Source organism: Dama dama, chromosome 18, assembly GCF_033118175.1.
Source record: "Dama dama isolate Ldn47 chromosome 18, ASM3311817v1, whole genome shotgun sequence".
In the NCBI taxonomy this organism is placed as follows: domain Eukaryota; kingdom Metazoa; phylum Chordata; class Mammalia; order Artiodactyla; family Cervidae; genus Dama; species Dama dama.
Genome location: NC_083698.1, coordinates 100,990,985 through 101,008,532, shown reverse-complemented (window position 1 = coordinate 101,008,532; position 17,548 = coordinate 100,990,985). Strand labels below are relative to the sequence as shown.

General features: G+C 51.7%; 3 protein-coding genes across 14 annotated transcripts in view; 2 read left to right on the top strand and 1 right to left on the bottom strand.

Moving 5' to 3' along the window:
* Nucleotides 1-10,227, top strand: part of KEL (Kell metallo-endopeptidase (Kell blood group)) — a 106,895-nt gene extending 96,668 nt beyond the window's left edge. For 6 of the 12 annotated variants that reach the window (XM_061166458.1, XM_061166457.1, XM_061166454.1 and 3 more), the window contains 9 exons: nucleotides 5,538-5,648; nucleotides 6,720-6,818; nucleotides 7,058-7,135; nucleotides 7,813-7,913; nucleotides 8,068-8,178; nucleotides 8,326-8,393; nucleotides 8,617-8,786; nucleotides 9,144-9,239; nucleotides 9,949-10,226. In XM_061166458.1, the coding sequence (XP_061022441.1) occupies nucleotides 5,538-5,648; nucleotides 6,720-6,818; nucleotides 7,058-7,135; nucleotides 7,813-7,913; nucleotides 8,068-8,178; nucleotides 8,326-8,393; nucleotides 8,617-8,786; nucleotides 9,144-9,239; nucleotides 9,949-10,110 (996 nt within the window). In that variant the 3' untranslated portion in view covers nucleotides 10,111-10,226. Of the gene's footprint in view, nucleotides 1-5,537; nucleotides 5,649-6,719; nucleotides 6,819-7,057; nucleotides 7,136-7,812; nucleotides 7,914-8,067; nucleotides 8,179-8,325; nucleotides 8,394-8,616; nucleotides 8,787-9,143; nucleotides 9,240-9,948 lie in introns of all 12 variants that reach the window. The other 6 variants (XM_061166462.1, XM_061166465.1, XM_061166461.1 and 3 more) reach the window with 2 other exon arrangements.
* Nucleotides 10,228-10,319: 92 nt separating this feature from the next.
* LLCFC1 (LLLL and CFNLAS motif containing 1) lies at nucleotides 10,320-12,237 on the bottom strand. Its single transcript, XM_061166554.1, is given in 3 exon segments — nucleotides 10,320-10,962; nucleotides 11,510-11,774; nucleotides 12,166-12,237. Coding segments are annotated over 3 exon segments (585 nt in total). The 3' UTR covers nucleotides 10,320-10,714.
* Nucleotides 12,238-16,614: 4,377 nt separating this feature from the next.
* The window catches only part of TRPV5 (transient receptor potential cation channel subfamily V member 5), a 29,241-nt gene continuing 28,307 nt past the window's right edge, over nucleotides 16,615-17,548 (top strand). The window contains exon 1 of the mRNA XM_061166452.1: nucleotides 16,615-16,742. Within this exon, the coding sequence (XP_061022435.1) occupies nucleotides 16,615-16,742 (128 nt within the window). The remainder of the gene's footprint in view (nucleotides 16,743-17,548) is intronic.

The window sequence follows — 17,548 nt, the reverse complement described above, 5'->3', positions numbered from 1 at the left end:
CTGGTCAGTCACCGTAAGGTCTTGGGTTTTTCTCTGCATGTAACAGGGGCCTGTAGAAGGATTTATCTATTTTATGTTTTAAAAGAACATATTCTGTAGGTAAGCAGCAGTCTCCTGATGGATATTTGGTGTGAGAGGGGGAGTGGAGTCAAAGACACCATGAAGCTTTTGGCCTTAATTGGACCAAAATGTGTATTTCTATCCGATGTTTATGAACTACAGCTGTCTCACCACGTTCCTCTGAATGAACTCCAATTTGTAATGCTCTTATTCAGAAGGAATGTCAGGTCTTATCTGACCATATTTTGTTTATTAATTTTGGGTATATGTAGTCAGCGAAAATGGCTGTCAAGCCAAGTTTTTCTCTTATTAAACTTGAGAAACTGAGTTTGGGAAATTAAAAGCAGAACTTCACATTAGTGCCTGTTAGGAGTGAACTATTTATGTTCACGCCAACATCTGTGTTTACTCAGGGGATTTCAGCCTTTGTTTTAGTGATCTGTGATTTCTGCCTTGGGTCATTTGTGGTTTTATTTACTGCGTCTTCATCTAGATTATTGGTAAGATTCTGCAGAGGAAAGAGAATTGACTCAGGTTATTGAAGACCAGTGTAGTCAGCAATCCATTTATGCAACAAATATTAATTGAGTCCCTATTATATGCCAGACGCTTCTCTAGACTCTTTGGATTCTTCATGAACAAAATAGATAGAAATCTCTGTCCTCAAATGCTTCTATTCTAACAGAGACAGAAAGACCATAAGCTAAATAAAATACATGGGATGGTATTGAAAAAAAAAGTGAAAGTGTTAGTTGCTCAGTCACGTCCCATTCTTTGTGACTCCATAGACTTGCCTGCCAGGCTCCTCCATCCATGAAATTTTCCAGGCAAGAATACTGGAGAGGATAGCCATTCCCTTCTCCAAGGTATCCAGACTCAAGATTTGAACTCAGGTCTCCTGCATTGTACACAGATTCTTTACCATCTGAGCCACCAGGGGGTGGTATTAAGTGTTATGAAAAAATGAAAAAAGGAAAGAGGGAGAGAGATACCTAGTGTGGACATGTTACAGTGTTGGTGGGGCAGTCAGGGAAGCTGGTACTAAATTGGAAACATTAATCACTGACATTCCCTTCTGGGTCAGCCAGTTCAGAATCCACTCAAACAACACTGTTATTTAACATGGATTTCTCCATTGATTTCACAAGGACATAACTTATGGTTTTACCAGATGGTATCTTGAAATCAAGATAGCACCAACAGAATGGAGTAGAACTTTAGAATTTACAGAGCACGTTCTGTGTAGTATTTCCCCGGTTCTCCCAAGCAGCTCTGTGAATCAGAACAGGCATCAGGCTCCTATATACAGCTTGTGTAACTGAAGTGCGAGGGTGTAAGTTATTATAGTAATTCACATTTAGTAAATGCTGAATTCTCTATGCAGAGGGAGAACTGCCGTGATCCTGGAGGATGAATCTGGCTCATGGGTGTGTTTTGTGGACTCTAAAGATTTTACCAACTTTTAATGAGTGGCCGACTTTCAAAAATTAGGCAATAACACACAAAAAGAGTTCCAGCCCTTTGGGTTGTTGTTTTCAACGTGAGTGCTGAGTTAGCCTTCTCCCGGGGCAACAGATGACTGGAGCTGAGGGATGCAGCCAGTAGGCCTGGATATGGGTTTTCTATCACCCCTTCTGGTCCTGGGGTTCTGATGTTGGGCTGCTTCTGTTATTTATGGTACCTCACAGCCCCTATTTGAGTTTGTGACACTTGATCTACTGTTCATTCTAATTTAGTGACCCTTTAAAAATGATGACATTTATTTTTAGTGCTATGAATTTATTTATTCATACAGTCACATTACTTTTAAAAACTATTTTATATTGAACTATAACTGATTAACAATGCTGCGATGGTTTCAGGTGAACCGTGAAGGGACTCAGCCATACATACATGTATCCATTCTCCCCCAAACCCCTCTTCCCATCCAGGCGGGCACATAACACTGTTCAGAGTTTCCTGTCCTATACAGGAGGTTCTTGTCACCCAGTCACTCAATCATGTCCGATTCTTTGCAACCCTATGGACTGTGGCCCGCCAGGCTCCTCTGTCCATGGGATTCTCCAGGCAAAGATACTGGAGTGAGTTGCCATTTCCTCTTCCAGGGGATCTTCCCAACCCAGGGATCAAACCCATGGGTTGAATCCACATCTCCTGTGACTCCTGCATTGGCAGGCAGATTCTTTACTAATAGGCCACCTGGGAAGCCCTCAGGTCCTTGTTGGTTACCCCTAAAAATGATGACATTTGAAAATAATTTTGACATTATTCATCCCCAGTTATCCTACACTGGCCCTCAGAGTGTTAGTCACTCAGTCGTGTCCCGAATACCGAAGTGGGTTGCCATTTCCTTTTCGAGGTAATCGTCCAGATCCAGGGATTGAACCTGGGCCTCCTGCATTGCCGGTAGATTCTTTACTGTCTGAGTCAGTGAAGCCACCAAGGGGCCCCAGAAGTTACACATTATTTTCCAAGTGTTCAAAAATAATCAGTTTAATGATTCATTCTAGAATTGTGTTTCAAAATGCACATTAAGGATTCCTGGCTCACCTGTAATCTCTAAAATCTGCTTTCCCCTTACTGAAAATTGCACAGAAATCCGCTTCCCTCCAGACTCTTGGAGTTTTTCTTGATTTCTGTCATGTTTGTCATTATGCATGGTTCAAAGGTTATATCTGCAAATATCTTTCTTTCTTTTTTTTAAAATTTATTTTATTCAAGTAGTTGATTTAGAGTATTTGTTAATTTCTGCTGTATAGCAAAGTGATTTAGTTTTATATATATATAATTTATAGAGCACGTTCTGGGTAGTATTTCCCCTGTTCTCCCAAGCAGCTCTGTGTGTGTGTATATATATATATATATACATACACACACATTGCTTTTCATAGCCTTTTCCATTATGGCTTATCACAAGATGTTGAATATAGTTCCCTATGCTACAAACAAGTAGGACATTGTTTATACACTCTCTATGTAATAGTTTGCACCTGCTAATCCTGAACTCCCAATCCATTTCTTCACTACTCCCATCCCTACAAATTTTTTTCTGTTTCTTGATATATTGAGCCTCATTATTTTGGATTTGAAGTATTTCTTCCATCTTTTATATTTTAACAGTGATTTTTTTTTTTTCTCTTTCTCTACAATTAATATGGTATACTCTATCACCTCACATTTTGAGACAACTCAGATACTGATAACCCCCAGCAGATGAATACATAACCTGTCAGCCTCCACCCCTGAGACTTAACATTCATTTATAGATCCTGGAAGTTACTTTCCTGCGTATAGAACATACGACTCAGCACAGTTGTGACCTGAAGAGTCGCAGAGTGGCGCAGGGACAGCAGTGAGTGGTCCGAGGTGGTCTCCATATGCTTCAGGAACCAAGTCAGGGTCTACCATGGCCCAGGCTATGGGCCCTAGCGTGGAGCTGACAAAGCCTGCTAAGGGCAAGTGTCGGCAAAAGGGATCAGGAAACAACTCAAGAACCAGGAGGGGCAGACGGGGCAGGCAGAGCCACATCATCAAGCTCAAGGCTCATGTGCTCCCTGCTGTTCTGGGTGCAGCCCTCCACCCCCTTCAGCTGTCTGCTGAGAAACAGTCTCAGAACTGAGCTTGTCCTCACGAGGCTGCAGGAGATGAACCCAAAGGTGGCCAGCAGAGTCTGCACCTGTTCCCGGCATTGCTGTCAGACCCAGGGGCCTTTCTATTTGTTTTTCATGTTTGTGAGTTTCAGAGCATCAACTAATACAGTATCAAAAGTGTCTGGGTCCCTACTCACCAGGAGAAGGTCCTTAATAGACCTCATGGTGAGGGGGCAGACAGGAACACAGAGACGTGGGCAACTGGGTCTGGAGTAACCTCCAAAAAGGTAACCATTCTAATAGGCAGGCCCAGGAGTGTCTTCAACAACAACAGTACTGGCCTTCCTTTCTCTTTCCTCTTCCGTGGGAAGCCCCATAAGCAATCTCCAACCTTAGGGCCAGATTGGTGGCAGACTACACCACTTTCCTGCCAGGAGGCCCCCGCGGGTAAAGAAGTAACAGGAATGAAGTCTTGTGATTTCATCCCACTCAAACCAAATTAGCATATTAATATGTTTTTCCTAAGTCCCTGCTCAGCTTTCCTTACTCTTGCTTCCTTGAATTTGTTTCTCACCTGCCCTGAGTCATCTCTTCAATGCCATCCACGCCAGCATCTCTCTCTTGTTCCTTATTCTTTCCATCCTGCTGTTTAAAACCACCCTGATTGCCAAAGTCCTCTTTGAGTTTTTATCTATCTGTTTCTCCACCTTTGAAGATGTCCATCATCTCATCCTATATTCTTTTTTAAAAAAAATATTTAGTTTTATTTATTTGACGGTGTCGGGTCTTAGTTGCAGCACACGGGACCTTTGTTGCATCGTGTGGGATCCCTAGTTGTGACACTTGGACTCTAGTTATGGTGTGGGCTCCGGAGCACATGTGCTCGGCATTTGTGGTGTGGACTTCACTGCTCTCTGACATGTGGGCTCTTAGCTCCCCAAGCAGGAATCGAACCCACGTCCCCATCCCCTGCATTGCAAGGCAGAGATTCTTAATCACTGGACCACCAGGGAAGCCCCTCATCCTATATTCTTTCCCCTGATTTGGCAGAAAGCTCCTTAGGTCTCCAAATTGCATACATTTAGTCTTTTCTTTTTTCCTCTTCTACCAAGGAATATGGTATCTAAAACTCAGTTTCACTCTGATGACTTTCTTCTTTATAAGAGAAGGTCTTACCATTTGGAGAGTGGGGGAGGAAGGCAGGAGGCAGGGAGAAATGTCCTTCTTCGACCCCTAGTTTAGGTAGAGAAGCTTGGGAGGGGGGTGTCTTCACTGGGGTCTCTGAGCCATGCACACAGTGGGAGGCGTGTGTGGTGGGCAGGGACGAGGTGGCAATCAGACCTGCCCAAGAGAGAGGGTGGACTCTCTGTATTGGTCACCCAGCCGCGTCTGACTCGTTGCAACCCCAGGGACTATAACCTACCAGGCTCCTCTGTCCGTGAGATTCTCCAGGCAAGAATACTGGGGTGGGTTGCCATTTCCTTCTCCAGGGGAATCTTCCCGCCCCAGGGATTGAACCCAGATCTCCTGCACTGCCGGCCAATGCTTTGCCATCTGAGCTACTAGGGTTAAATCCAGTCTTGTCCTTCCCAGGAGCCCTTTAGTTATCCAGAGGCCTTGCTTTCAGATTCAATAGGCAAGAAACAAGGATAGTTTGCCCAGCCCACCCTCATGACTGATGCTGGAGAAACTCTGAGCCCCTTTGTGCTAAGCAGCGAAGCCCCGTGTGTGTCAGCAAAAGGGTTTATAGACCGAAGGGAGACAGACCCAGGAAGTCCAGAAAAGAGAACGTCCCCTGGGGGAGAGGGTCGAGGCAAGACTGGCCCAGAAAAGTGGATGAGGAAGAACCCTTGGCAGGAGCCGCTCATTCCAGCTTTGTCTCCGCAGCCGGTCCACCCTCGCTGGATGATGTGCATGGAGAAGACAGAAGCCTTCTTCGAGCCCACACTGGCCACCTTGTTCATCCGGGAGACTTTCAGACCCAGCACCCAAAGTGCTGTACGTGAGGGCTCCTCTTCAGCCGACGTCCCCCCACCCCTTCCCACCCAACCCATCTTCTCCACTTTGCCCTTCTTGATGGTTTCCGTGGTCAGAGAACCAGGCAGTTTAGAGAATCCAGAGAGGGACACGCTGCACCCTCAGAGTCTGCACGGTTTAGCTCCGAGACAGAGTCCGCGCGGCACACAGTAACCTGAACAAGCCTCCCAGCCTTACTGCTCATGTGTTTCTTCAACCATAAAATGAGAAAACTGAACTCCGTGACCTCTAAGCCTACTCCTTGTCTGTCTATGATTTTTGAACAACTTGTGAAACGATGTAAGAATGGCATGCTATCACTGTAAGAAGCACCCATGGTAACTACTGAATACTTAGCAATGGCTACCATGTGCGTGGTACTCTTGCAAGCGATTTGCACGACCTGCTTTAATTCCTGGTTTCACAGAGGGGTTAAGTGATTTGCCCAAGCCCACACAGATACTCCAAATAGTGGAGTCAAGGTTTGAACTCAGGTTGCTGACACTGTCATCTATTTTCCTCCATCTAGAAAGGAAATACACAGGATGGTAGACAGCGGAGAAAGTGCTAACTCCACAGTCAGGGTGCAAGGCTGCGATGGCTTTAGCTTGTTGGGAAGTGGACGAACCCAGGAAGATGGGGAGAGGAGATGAAGGCCTCCAGAAAGATGGTGTGAGGAGGGCTCTTGAGAGCAGAGAAGGGGATGGTGGTCCTCTTCCTCCCCCAGCCTTCTGAATGGATTGCCTGGCCAAAAGGACGGTGTCTCCCCCGCAGGCTGAGGTCTCCCCACAGAAAGGAGCTGTCTCCCCCATCGGTTCTTAGGAGGCACCCAACCCCACCTTCCTGTTCTGTGTTTGGTACTGCCTTTCCATCTCCACAGCTCTCTGCCCTGAGTTTTTGCTCACCTAGCCAATATCACTTCCTCTTTCTGAGGTCTTCCTCCTCCTGGCAGCTCCTCCGGGCCGAGGCCCCTTCCTGGAGGGCTGGTGGGCAGGACCCAGGACTAAGACTGATCCTGATCCTGATCTTCTCCCTACACCCTCTTGCCTGCAGGCCATGGAATTATTCACTGCCATCAAGGATGCCTTCATCAGTCATCTTCATACGGTTCCCTGGATGGATGGAGAGACCCGGGCAGAGGCCCAGGACAAGGTAAGGCCAGGAGAAAGAGACAGCGTGGGGCTGTGTAGTGGGTGTCAGCAGAGCATGGGATCAGGAAAGCACGGTGACTAGGGGAGGGTGCTCAGGGCATGAGGCAAGTGTAACCACCAACGTGCCGCACAGACATCCTGGTGGCACTCCCAGAGGAGGGGACAGGGCAGCAAACAGGAGAAAGTCCTTATGGTAGACCCGAGGTCGCTGGAGTCCTCTTCCTTCATGTCTCTTCCCAGCTTACCCAACTGCAGGTGAAGATGGGGCCCTCGGACTGGGCCCTGAAGCCAGACCCGGCCAGACAGGAATACGATGACGTGAGTCCCTGCCCTTGCCAGGTCCCTTCTAATCCTCAGCTTCCTCATCCCCTGCGCGACCTGAGTAGCAGACAGTCATTTTCCCTGGTTGATCCTAACCCACCCCTTCCCTGCCCTGGTGCTGACTGGGCTTGATGGCCGAGTAGCCACACGATGGGGCTTCCCTGGTGGCTCAGTGGCAAACAACCTTCCTTACCAACACAGGAGATGTAAGAGAAATGGGTTCGATCCCTGGGTGGGGAAGATCCCCTGGAAGAGGGCATGGCAACGCACTCCATTCTTGCCTGGAGAATCCCATGGACAGAAGAGCCTGGTGGGCTATATAGTCTGTGGGGTGGCAAGGAGTCAGACACGACTGAAGTGACTTAGCACACGCAGCCACACTGTAGGTTTTGCCAGCAGGAGAACAGAGCTTTTTCAGGTGATGGTGAGTGTGTGTGCACACTCACACCCATGCATTTGTGTGACTTGCTTGAGTGTGTGTGTGTGTGTGTGTTGGTACGCGTGACGCTGGTTTGCAGTAGCACATGGCTGTGTCCTGGCGCTAGCTTTCCACTGTCGTGGGGATGTCTCTGTGTCAGGGCTTATCTGTCTGGTTCAGACAACCACATCAGGGTGTATCAGTGTGCGTCTACATTTGTCTCCATGTATTTGAGTCACGTCCTGCCTCCTCCCAGATACAACTTGGACCCAGCTTCCTCCAGACCTTCCTGAGTTGCGTCCGCTCCCGCCAAGCCAGAGTCGTCCAGGAGTTCTTGCAGCCTGTCTCCAATCACAGGTATGAGAGCCGGGGAGACACAGACACCACATCCCAGAGACAGCTGTCCGCAATTCCCAGGAGAGAAACAGAGGTTCGGGGGAGCAGCAGCAGTCCTTCAGGAAGGACTGCAGGTAAATGATGGAGCTGGAGCTCAGGCGTGCTCTTCCCACAGGTGGCAGGTGCCCCCCTGGGGCCTCAAGGCTTACTATTCAATACCTGACCACGTGATGGTCTTCCCAGCCGGACTCCTCCAACCCCCGTTTTTCCACCCTGGCTACCCCAGGTACGGGCCATTCTCTGAGGTGGGCAGGAAGTCTCCTGAGAGTCATGGACCAGTGTTACGATGAATGATGGACGGGACTTGTGGTTGGAGAACGGGGGCCAAACCTTGGAAGGATTCTGAGGGTCAGACGAGCCCTTGTCTCCCTAGAGCCGTGAACTTCGGTGCCGCTGGCGGTATTATGGCCCGTGAGCTGTTGCACATCTTTGACCAGCTCTGTGAGTAGCAGCAGGCCCCTGGCAGGTGGGGCCATCGGGAAGGCGGGTGAGGTCCCCAAAGTCGACCCAGAGCAGGAGGCAGGGAGGCTGTGCCAGGGCTCCAGGTGGGTGTGGCCTGCAGCTTTTGCAGCTCTCCCAGGAGCCAGTGCGGTTTGCAGAAGGCCCACGTCTTCACCCCGGCATCACGCCTCACCGTTTCCCCCGCTTGCCCCATTCTCAACAGTACTCCCTGGGGGCTGCCCGGCCTGTGACACCCGTGCCCTGCAGAAAGCGCTGCTGTGCCTGGAACGCCTCTACACTGCCTTACCCTCACCCAAGGGAACCTCCTTCGATGTCTCCCGCACGCTCCTGGAGGATGCTGCAGACGCCGGGGCACTGGCCATTGCGCTCAAGGTAACACACCCCAAGGGCTGGGATCTAGTTTTACCAGCGGAATAGACAGCCTGTCACCAGCATTTCCTTCCACCATCCCTCATGCAAATACGGAAAAGCCTTCTGCCCTTCACATCCCCACTGAACAGCTGGCACCTTGAGGACTACCCCCATCCCACTCCACAAGCCCTCTCTTCGAGGATGTCCATCGATCTTACAGCAGGGGTGTCTTCTCCTGGCTCAGACCAGTGTGTCAGGGCTGAACTTGGGAAGAAGGACCAGGAGCTGGTTTTGGATATTGTATATAGGGCATAAGACTTCCAGCTGGGTACGGGTCTGGAACCTAAGGGCAATTCTCCATCCCACCCTCATATCCAGGCATACAAAAAGAGGCTAGTACTGTTCCGTGGGGAAACCATCCTGCCCAGCCTAGACCTCAGCCCCCGGCAACTCTTCTTCCGAAGCTATGCCCAGGTAAGCCGCCGACATCTCCCACTAGGGCTTAATCCACGTCAGATAAATACCCTCCCGTTAATGCTCAGAGAATCTCTCCCGCCTGAAACATCTCCCCGCAATGTCCCCTACCCTCTGCTGCACAAATCCACACTGTCACCCTTTCACACAAGTGCCCTGGGGACCATCCTTCATCCTACTATAAATTCTTCTACTGAGTCTAACACTCCCTTCAAAAAAAAAGAGGAAAAAAAAAAAACTTCATTCCTAAATTCCTCCTTGAGATGAGACCAAATTTTGTCTTCTCTCATTTCTTCTAGAAATATAGACCCCTTCCAAAAGAGCCTTAACAGACTATCCACTGATCATATTCCTCCTTGGAGACCCCGCCCTTAGGTGGGGTCCCCACCTGACATATCCCCCCGCCCAGTGCCATGTATTCCTTCAAAAGACACTGTCCCCAGTTCCCCAGGGCACTTGAAGACCCCCACAGAGTTCTCACAACAGACCTGCCTCTAGGGCACTTTTAGAGTTGTGATGACACAGTTCCGATGTCACCAGATTCCCGCTGCCACATTAAATGACCTACAAATGGCAAATATCTTCTTTCTCCACGAGGCCCTTGGAGCACTGCTGTCCCTGCTTTTGTCTTCGTCTGCTGTCCCTGGTCACCAGGTCTGCTGTGTCCTGCTGATCTCCTCACCCTGTGTGGACCTCTTTTTCTCCCCAGGTGATGTGTAGGGACCCCAGCACCCAGGATCCTCAGGACATTCACAGCCCTCCTACCCTTCGCGTCCACGGGCCCCTAAGCGACAGTCCAGCCTTCGCCAGACACTTCCGCTGTCCCCAGGGGGCCCTCCTGAACCCCTCCCGCCGCTGCCAACTCTGGTAACCTGGCCGGCTCCCAAAGAGGTCTCAGTACAGGTGTATCGGCATCTCTGCGCCCCATCCCTGGAACCAGGGCAACACCTCCTCTGCCCTTCCATGCCAAAAATAAAAGCTGGCCCTTGGCTTTTGCCTGTCTCTTAAGAACACTTTCCTGCTGTGGCTGGAAAGTCAGAAAAAGTGAGAGAAGGCCAAGCTGAGTTCCATGGACGTGAGCTGAAGCAGCAATCATTGAGCTGAAGATTGGTGGGCCAAAGGCTGCGCGACTCAGCAGACTGGTTAGAAACAGAATGAAACCGCCCCCAGTTGTTTACAGGAGTTGATTGATATTACTTTTATTGTTGCTGCCTCCTCTTTCCGGTCTGTTGAATAGAGCCGGGAGAGGCTAGGGGAGAGAAGGGCAGGGGTCTGGTGTCTTGGCTCTTGGAGATGGCACTCAGAGCATGGGGAGGCAGGTGGGCAGTGGCCGTGGATGGCCCACAGGCCAGCAAGGCGTCTCTCTGATGCTGTGACCCCAGGGAAAGGGCTGCTGGCGGGAGCCAGAAAGCCACGTATTCGTCTCCTTTGGGAGAAGCACCCTGGAGCCCCGGGGGGAGAGGGTCAGTAAGCTATCATAAAGCGGAGGTAGATGTCCAGGTCCTCATCCAGGAACCAGGCCACCACCTCCGCCTCAATGTCCCTCATAAAAAAACCATGATGCTGGCCAGATTAAAGCAGAAGGCGAGGTCAAACAGGTGGTCACGGATCGCCGCCACCTCCGAGGTCTTGTCATCCTCCTGTTGGGCCATGTCTACCACGTGCCACATCTCACCCACCGAGGAGGCCAGGAAGCGCTCTTCGAACTGTTCTCGATCTTGGTCTGGAATGGGGCAAGGGGACGGCACAAAAGGAGGGGTTCTGACTGCCCTCCCCCGGCCCTGCGCTGCCCTGGAGATGAGAAGGAGTTGGGGAACGTGGGTACCCATCGGCCCACACCCTTGACCACAGAGGTGATGCTCCTGGCGGGGGGTGGGGGGAGGTTCAGTCTCTTCCGGTCCGTGTGCAGCCCTAGTCCCCACTTAAGGACACACACATCCCACTGCCAATGCAAACTGCCTCCACCAAAGTGCCACCTCATGTGGGGAGTGAGGGGTCGTCTCAGAGAAGGATGAGCTTCAAAGACGCTCTTTCCATCTCCACAGGGTCCCATGCACATCAGCTGGCCCCAGCGTGCCCTGAACATGGCTCTGGCCAAGAACCATGGCTCTAGACCCTTTACAGGACACTTGCTCTGCAACAGTACGCAGGGCCCAGGGCGATCGCCCATAAGCCAAATCTAGCTCAGCTTCCCCTCCTGCCTGACCAGTGATCTGGCTCCACAGAGGCCTGATCCCTGTCTCCAGGCGTCCTCCTCCTTCTTCCCCTACCTGTAGAGGGTGTCTTCTCTTTCTGACTCCTCTCATCTAAGCCTGGGCTCCCTCTCTGGGTCTTCACCCCCTTGACTCGCAGCAGCAGCAGGAGGGTGCCCAGGAATGCTGCCCTGCAGAGCTGGGAGCCCAAGGAACTCATGGGCCTGCCCAGCCGCTGCCGTCGGTCTTCCCTCGTCCCAGTGCCCAGCTGGTCACCCCCCTGCTCCCTCCCCTGTCCGTTGTCCGGGCCCTTCCCCCTTCCCAGCACCGTTTTCTCCCTTCCCTTCTAGAGGACCTCTGATGTCATGAGCTCTGTGACATCACAGCCATGGCCTCAATGCTCATCCCAGCTCCCTGGAGAGTTCCATTGGCAGACAGGAGCATGGAGAGTAGTCCGCAGGGGACAATAGAGGCTCCGGGGAGGACTGCCGTGGACCTCAGCAGTGGAGGGCCACGACAGTCACCTAAGAGTCCGTGCAGTCCTTTCAATGCCATTATGTCATGAGATCCATGTGGCAACCAGGACTCAAAGTCGCGACATCGCCTTGATGAGGCCATTATATAGATGAGGAAACCGAGGTGCACAAGAGAAATGACTTGCCCACTGAAGGTCACACGGATAATAAGGTGCAGAGCAGGGCTCTTGCCGATTCTTTAGATTCTAAAGATCACACCTTCCCACCCCACTCTTCTGTGTGGCCTTTCTCAAAGGAAAGCAACTTGCATAAACTGAGGCCCAGACCCATGTCGAAATGAGTCTCTTCAAGTCCTGGGCTGTGCGTGAAACTCAGGTCCAACCAAAATGAGGGCAGGGGAGGACCTAATTGGAGGAGGAGGCAGGTACCTGCTTTGGGTGTAACAGCAGAGTACTCCGGACCCAAGTGGAGCCACGCTCTCATTCTTTGGCCTCCCCTGGGCTATCCTCAATCCTAGATTTGCCCTCTGGTACTGACAGACTGAATGTGTCCTGCCTCATTTCACACCCTCCTGTACTCAGACAAAGCTCTTAGAGACTCAGTGTCTAAACTCAGTCTCTAAAGGGCGGGAGGAAGAGAGTCTTCATAGAAAAACCAGCATGGCAGAGGTGAGGATCCCAAGTAACCGATCTTAAGAAACCTGCCTTCATGTCCCAGGGCCTGCCCTGCCCGTAACCCTGGTGAGCACAGACCCGTTGGCAGTAATAGGTTGGGGCTAACTGACATCTGCTTCCTGGAGCAGAGGGCTGGGGAGATGGGATGAAGGCCAGCTCTGGAAAAACCAGAGACAGACACAGGCCATGAGGGATAGCCGGGTGCCAGGACCGTGAGCTCACATCACTCCCGGCATCCACACATGCACGCCTGAATGAACCATCAAATGCAGGGGTCAGACGTGTCCAGAAATGCGTGCTCTTCCTGAAAGGGGGCAGATGGCCGAACGGCAGGGCCAGCAGAGCCTCCTTCCCAAGGATGCCGCCCGCGCCAGCCGATGGGCTTACTGGGAGACTCTCTCCTGGACGGCCGACACAGCCTCCTATATACTTCCATGATCCAAGCCCGGTGACAGGTGACTGGGGTGCGGTACAGGAGGTCACCTGACGATGGGAGAGGCAAGCTTCAGTAAGCCGGTGACCCCGTTCACCCCGCCCTTGCACTCCTTGACCTGCAGGTCCAGGAAATGCTGCTTGCAGGGAAAGAAATCACTAACCTCCTCCTGGCTATTTGGGGGAGGAGCTTCTGGGTTCCTTGCTAACTGAGAAGCCGTCTCCAACTCTGTGAGTTTGGACAGGGCGGGTGGTTGGGGTTGGGCCTGTCTTAGGGGAGCAACTGGAGATGAAAGGACCAACTGGCTGGCACAGACCACCACAACTCTAATTTCCTCTCCAGACACCCGCCCGACGCCCTGTGCCTAGGAGATAAATCTTCATAGGAAACCAGGAATCCCTTCATCCGTAGTTTTTTTTTCTTCTTATTACAAAAGTATATTTAAAATTTATGAAAAAAAGGCAAATAATTCAACCATCCTATGACAATTCCTCTTCATATTTTTAAAGATAGTATTCAGATTCTTTCCCTACAGGGCTGTGGGCAGGTAGGGTGGGAGTGTATGACCTAAATATTGAAATCCAGGTTTACATGTTGTCCTTCTTTCTGGGCTCCCCTGGTGACTCAGAATAATTCTGACATGACAAGGAGCAAAGTGTGAGTTGCTCAGTTGTGTCTGACTCTTTGCATCCCTATGGACTGTAGTTCACCAAGCTCCTCTGTCCATGGAATTCTCCAGGCTAGACATACAGGAGTGGGTAACCAAGTAAGCCAGAAAGATAAAGAACATTACAGCATACTATCACATATATGTGGAATTTAGAAAGATGGTAACGATAACCCTATATGCAAAACAGAAAAAGAGACACAGAAATACAGAACAGACTTTTGAACTCTGTAGGAGAATGTGAGGGTGGGATATTTCAAAAGAACAGCATGTATACTATCTATGGTGAAACAGATCACCAGCCCAGGTGGGATGCATGAGACAAGTGCTCCAGCCTGGTGCACTGGGAGGACTCGGGGGAATCGGGTGGAGAGGGAGGTGGGAGCGGGGATCGGGATGGGGAATACATGTAAATCCATGGCTGATTCATTTCAATGTATGACAAAACCCACTGAAAAAAAAAGAAAAAGAAAATAAAATATTGACAGAGTTAGCAGGCATATATCATATTTCCAAGATTTAAAGAAAAAGTTTGAAAAAATTAAAAAAAAAAAGAAAAGAAAAGAAGTCTGGTGCCTTTGATGTCAACGGGCTCTGAGATAAAACAGTGAGGTTTTATCAGGGGCCTGGACCAGCTCTTATCTACTCTTGCAAGACCCTGGGGCATCACCATCATGCAGGGAAGCATCTGCCTGCGGGAGGGAGGTTGTAGGACTCTTGGCTTGCAGAAAGCTCCCAGAGGATGAAGACTGATGAGAGAAGGGAGGAGAAGGTGGCCATGCAGGACCTGACAAAGGGGATGGAGGACTGGGGAGAGTAGCCAGAGGACAGAGGAGGAGAGAGCTCCCTAAAGATAAGGAAGTGAAGTGAAAGCCACTCAGTTATGTCCGACTCTTTGCGACCCCATGGACTATCCAGTTCATGGAATTCTCCAGGCCAGAATCCTGGAGTGGGTAGTCTTTCCCTTCTCCAGGGGATCTTCCCAACCCAGGCATTGAACTCAGGTCTCCCTCATTGCAGGCAGATTCTTTACCAGCTGAGCCACCAGGGAAGCCCAAAGATCAGGAAGTTATCTCTAAATCTCCAGCCTACCAGGTGGGATGAGGGGACAGTTTGGTCTCCTTCAGGAGGCTTGTTCCTGCCCTCCCCACCCCTCCTGAAGAGAACAGTGCAGACAAAGGAGTGTGCAAGTGGGAAGGGAAGACCCAGAGGCAGAGGGCCCCGTTGCCTCCTCCAGGACCCGAGGACCGTGCCCTTGGTGGCCAGCCTGTGCACCTGCCCTGTGCGGCTCTGACCGGGCCCTCCCGCCTCCACTCCCTCCAGGACTAGCGTTATGGGCTGGGTATTGCTGGGCAGGCGCTCCTTTCCTCTGCAGCCCCGCTTATCAGCATATCTACACCCCCACCTCACCCCTATCACTCCCTCCATCTCCTTAGACTGGAAGTCTCAAGGCTTCGGAGATCATTACAGCCACACACTGCCCCACCCCCCAGCAAAGCAGAAAAATGTCCCGCAAGGTGACCCCTCCCCCTTCCCAGCCGGCATCTGCCCCCTCCCTGGGGGAGCCCATGCTTCCTGCTGTCTCAGGCACCTCCTCTTTCTTTCCTTACTTATTTTCCTTTCAGTTCTCATCCTTCTCGAAAGGTGGCTTTGTCCATCCTTCAGTCTCTAGAGAAGCACTCTCACTTTCCTACAGCAAGGGAAGTGAGGGGTCCCTGCCCCAGAAGACCCCCAAGGCGGAGGGTCCCCAGCCTATCTCCATCCACACCTCTCATCTTTATAAGCAGAAGGTTCCCAAGAAGCAGTGAGGTCTGACAGGTGACTTGGACCTGAGGTTCCACCTGGCAAGCCAGCTCCAGCTTTGCCTCCCACCGGCCGTGGGGAGTCACATGCATCTCTCTCTGCTCTGTCTTCTCACTTAGGAGCTAGAGAAGCTTCAGCCTGCACCCAGGGAACTTGGGGATCTCTTGAATGACTACAGTTCAGGAGGTATATCTGAATATATCTCTTTGGAAACAATCAGGAAGAAAAATGGAAACTGTTATATCATAAAATAATTTAACACTGTCTTATCTTTACTCGTGCTCCTCCTGTTTACTCACTCCTGGAGGGAGACCTGTGATTTCCTCCACCGCTGCTCAGTCCCTGCTGCCTAGCCTCTGTGGACGTGCAGGGCTCGCTGGGCTCTCCTCTGCCTGGAAGGGAGGAGCTGGAACAGAAGAGGAGGCCCTGGACTTCTCCAGGAGGAGGGGCAGCCAGGAGACCTGCTGGCTGCGGGGCTTGGGGTACTAGGCAGAGCAAGCAGTTCTGGGGGCTTTTGAGCCCCTCTGTGGAAGAAGAATCAACTGTCCTTGAGCTGTTATGATTATGCTTTACAGACTCTGCTGTGAGAGCATGTAAGTATCACCCCGATTTTACAGATGAGAAGACTGAGGCTCAGAAAGCTCACCTAACTGACCTGCAAGGACCGAAAGCCAGGATTCAAACCCAGACCTGCCTGACTGCAGAGCTGGAGGGCTTTGCTTCTCTACTCTCCTGCATCAGAGGTAATTGCTCAGCTGGCTTGTAGGACCCACCTTTGGGCTCTATCCCAGCTCCCAGGTCAGATTCCTGGGCCCCACCCCTCCCCTGGCCCGGTCTCAGCCGCCTTAGCTCACTGATAGGAACGAGCTCCCTGCCCCCCGCTGGCTCTGAGGCAGGCTCTGTGCCCCAGGGGCTTTCTCTACAAAGAGCTCCTCCCCTCCAGGTAAAGTCTCTCTCTCCGGGCAGGTCCCCCAGTCCCCCAGTGCACGTGCACACCCCGCACAGCGCCACGCCAGATCCACTCGCGACCCATCCCTCCTCCTCGTCTCCGCTTCAGCTGCCGGCTGAGTCCTAGCCCTGCTCCCTTGAACCACCTCCTCCCCGTGACTGGCCACTGCCTGGAAGGAGACATGGGAGCGCCTCCGTCCAAGGCCAGGGGTCTCTCGATCCAACTCCAGAAACTGCTGACCTCATGGCTGGTGGGACAGCAAGACTGGGATCAGCGTCTGGACGAGACGTACATGCTGCAGCAGAAGAAGTAGGCTGCCCCCCTTCTCCCTAAGTCTCAAGCCCTCCGCCCACTTAGGTCAGTCTGCCCTGCCCACCAGAGCACCCCAGAGTTCAATGCCCTGTGCTGGGATGGACCCGTGCATCTGTTACGGAAGCCCAGCTCCTGTGTCAGCAGTGGAGGAGGGGTGCGGCATTGGGTCCCGGGAAGCCTGGGGCAGGGTGATGCTGGGGCTCTTGCCTAGTGAAGGTGGGGGCGCTGGGGACCCAAAGATACCAGATGAGAGAAGCCAGCATGTATGTCAGGCGTAACTGGAGCAGGCAGGTGCAGGCTGGCAGGAAATGGGGTGCTGGGGAAGGGTTAAGATCCTGCGGGTTTTAGGACACTCACTGGGTGAAGAAAGAGTGAGGAGTTACTGTTAATGGGAATGAAATTGATGACCTGGCAACAGGGGACAGCTCTGGTTTGTGCAACACCTGGAACTGACCAGCTGGCCGTGGAAACCAGGTGACCCCGGGGAGCCCCAGGGGGACTCCTGGAGCCCATCTGCGTTTCCTGAGTCTCCTGTGTGCAGGCTGTGCTAGATCCGGAGCAGACAGTGAGGCTTGAGCCTGTCCCCGGGACAGCTCCGGTGGGACTGGTGACCCCTAGGGGCACAGCATTTCATGATCAGCCCTGAGGTCCAGACCCCGGGAAGACTAACGGGAGCAGGGACCCATCCTGAAGGCAGGCTTCTCCCTCGGGGTGTTCGGGGGTTTGGCTCCCATCAGAGAGCTGTGGTTAGCAGATCTGAGTGGGCAGCCAGGACTAGACTCACAGGCAGCTGCTTCCCCAGG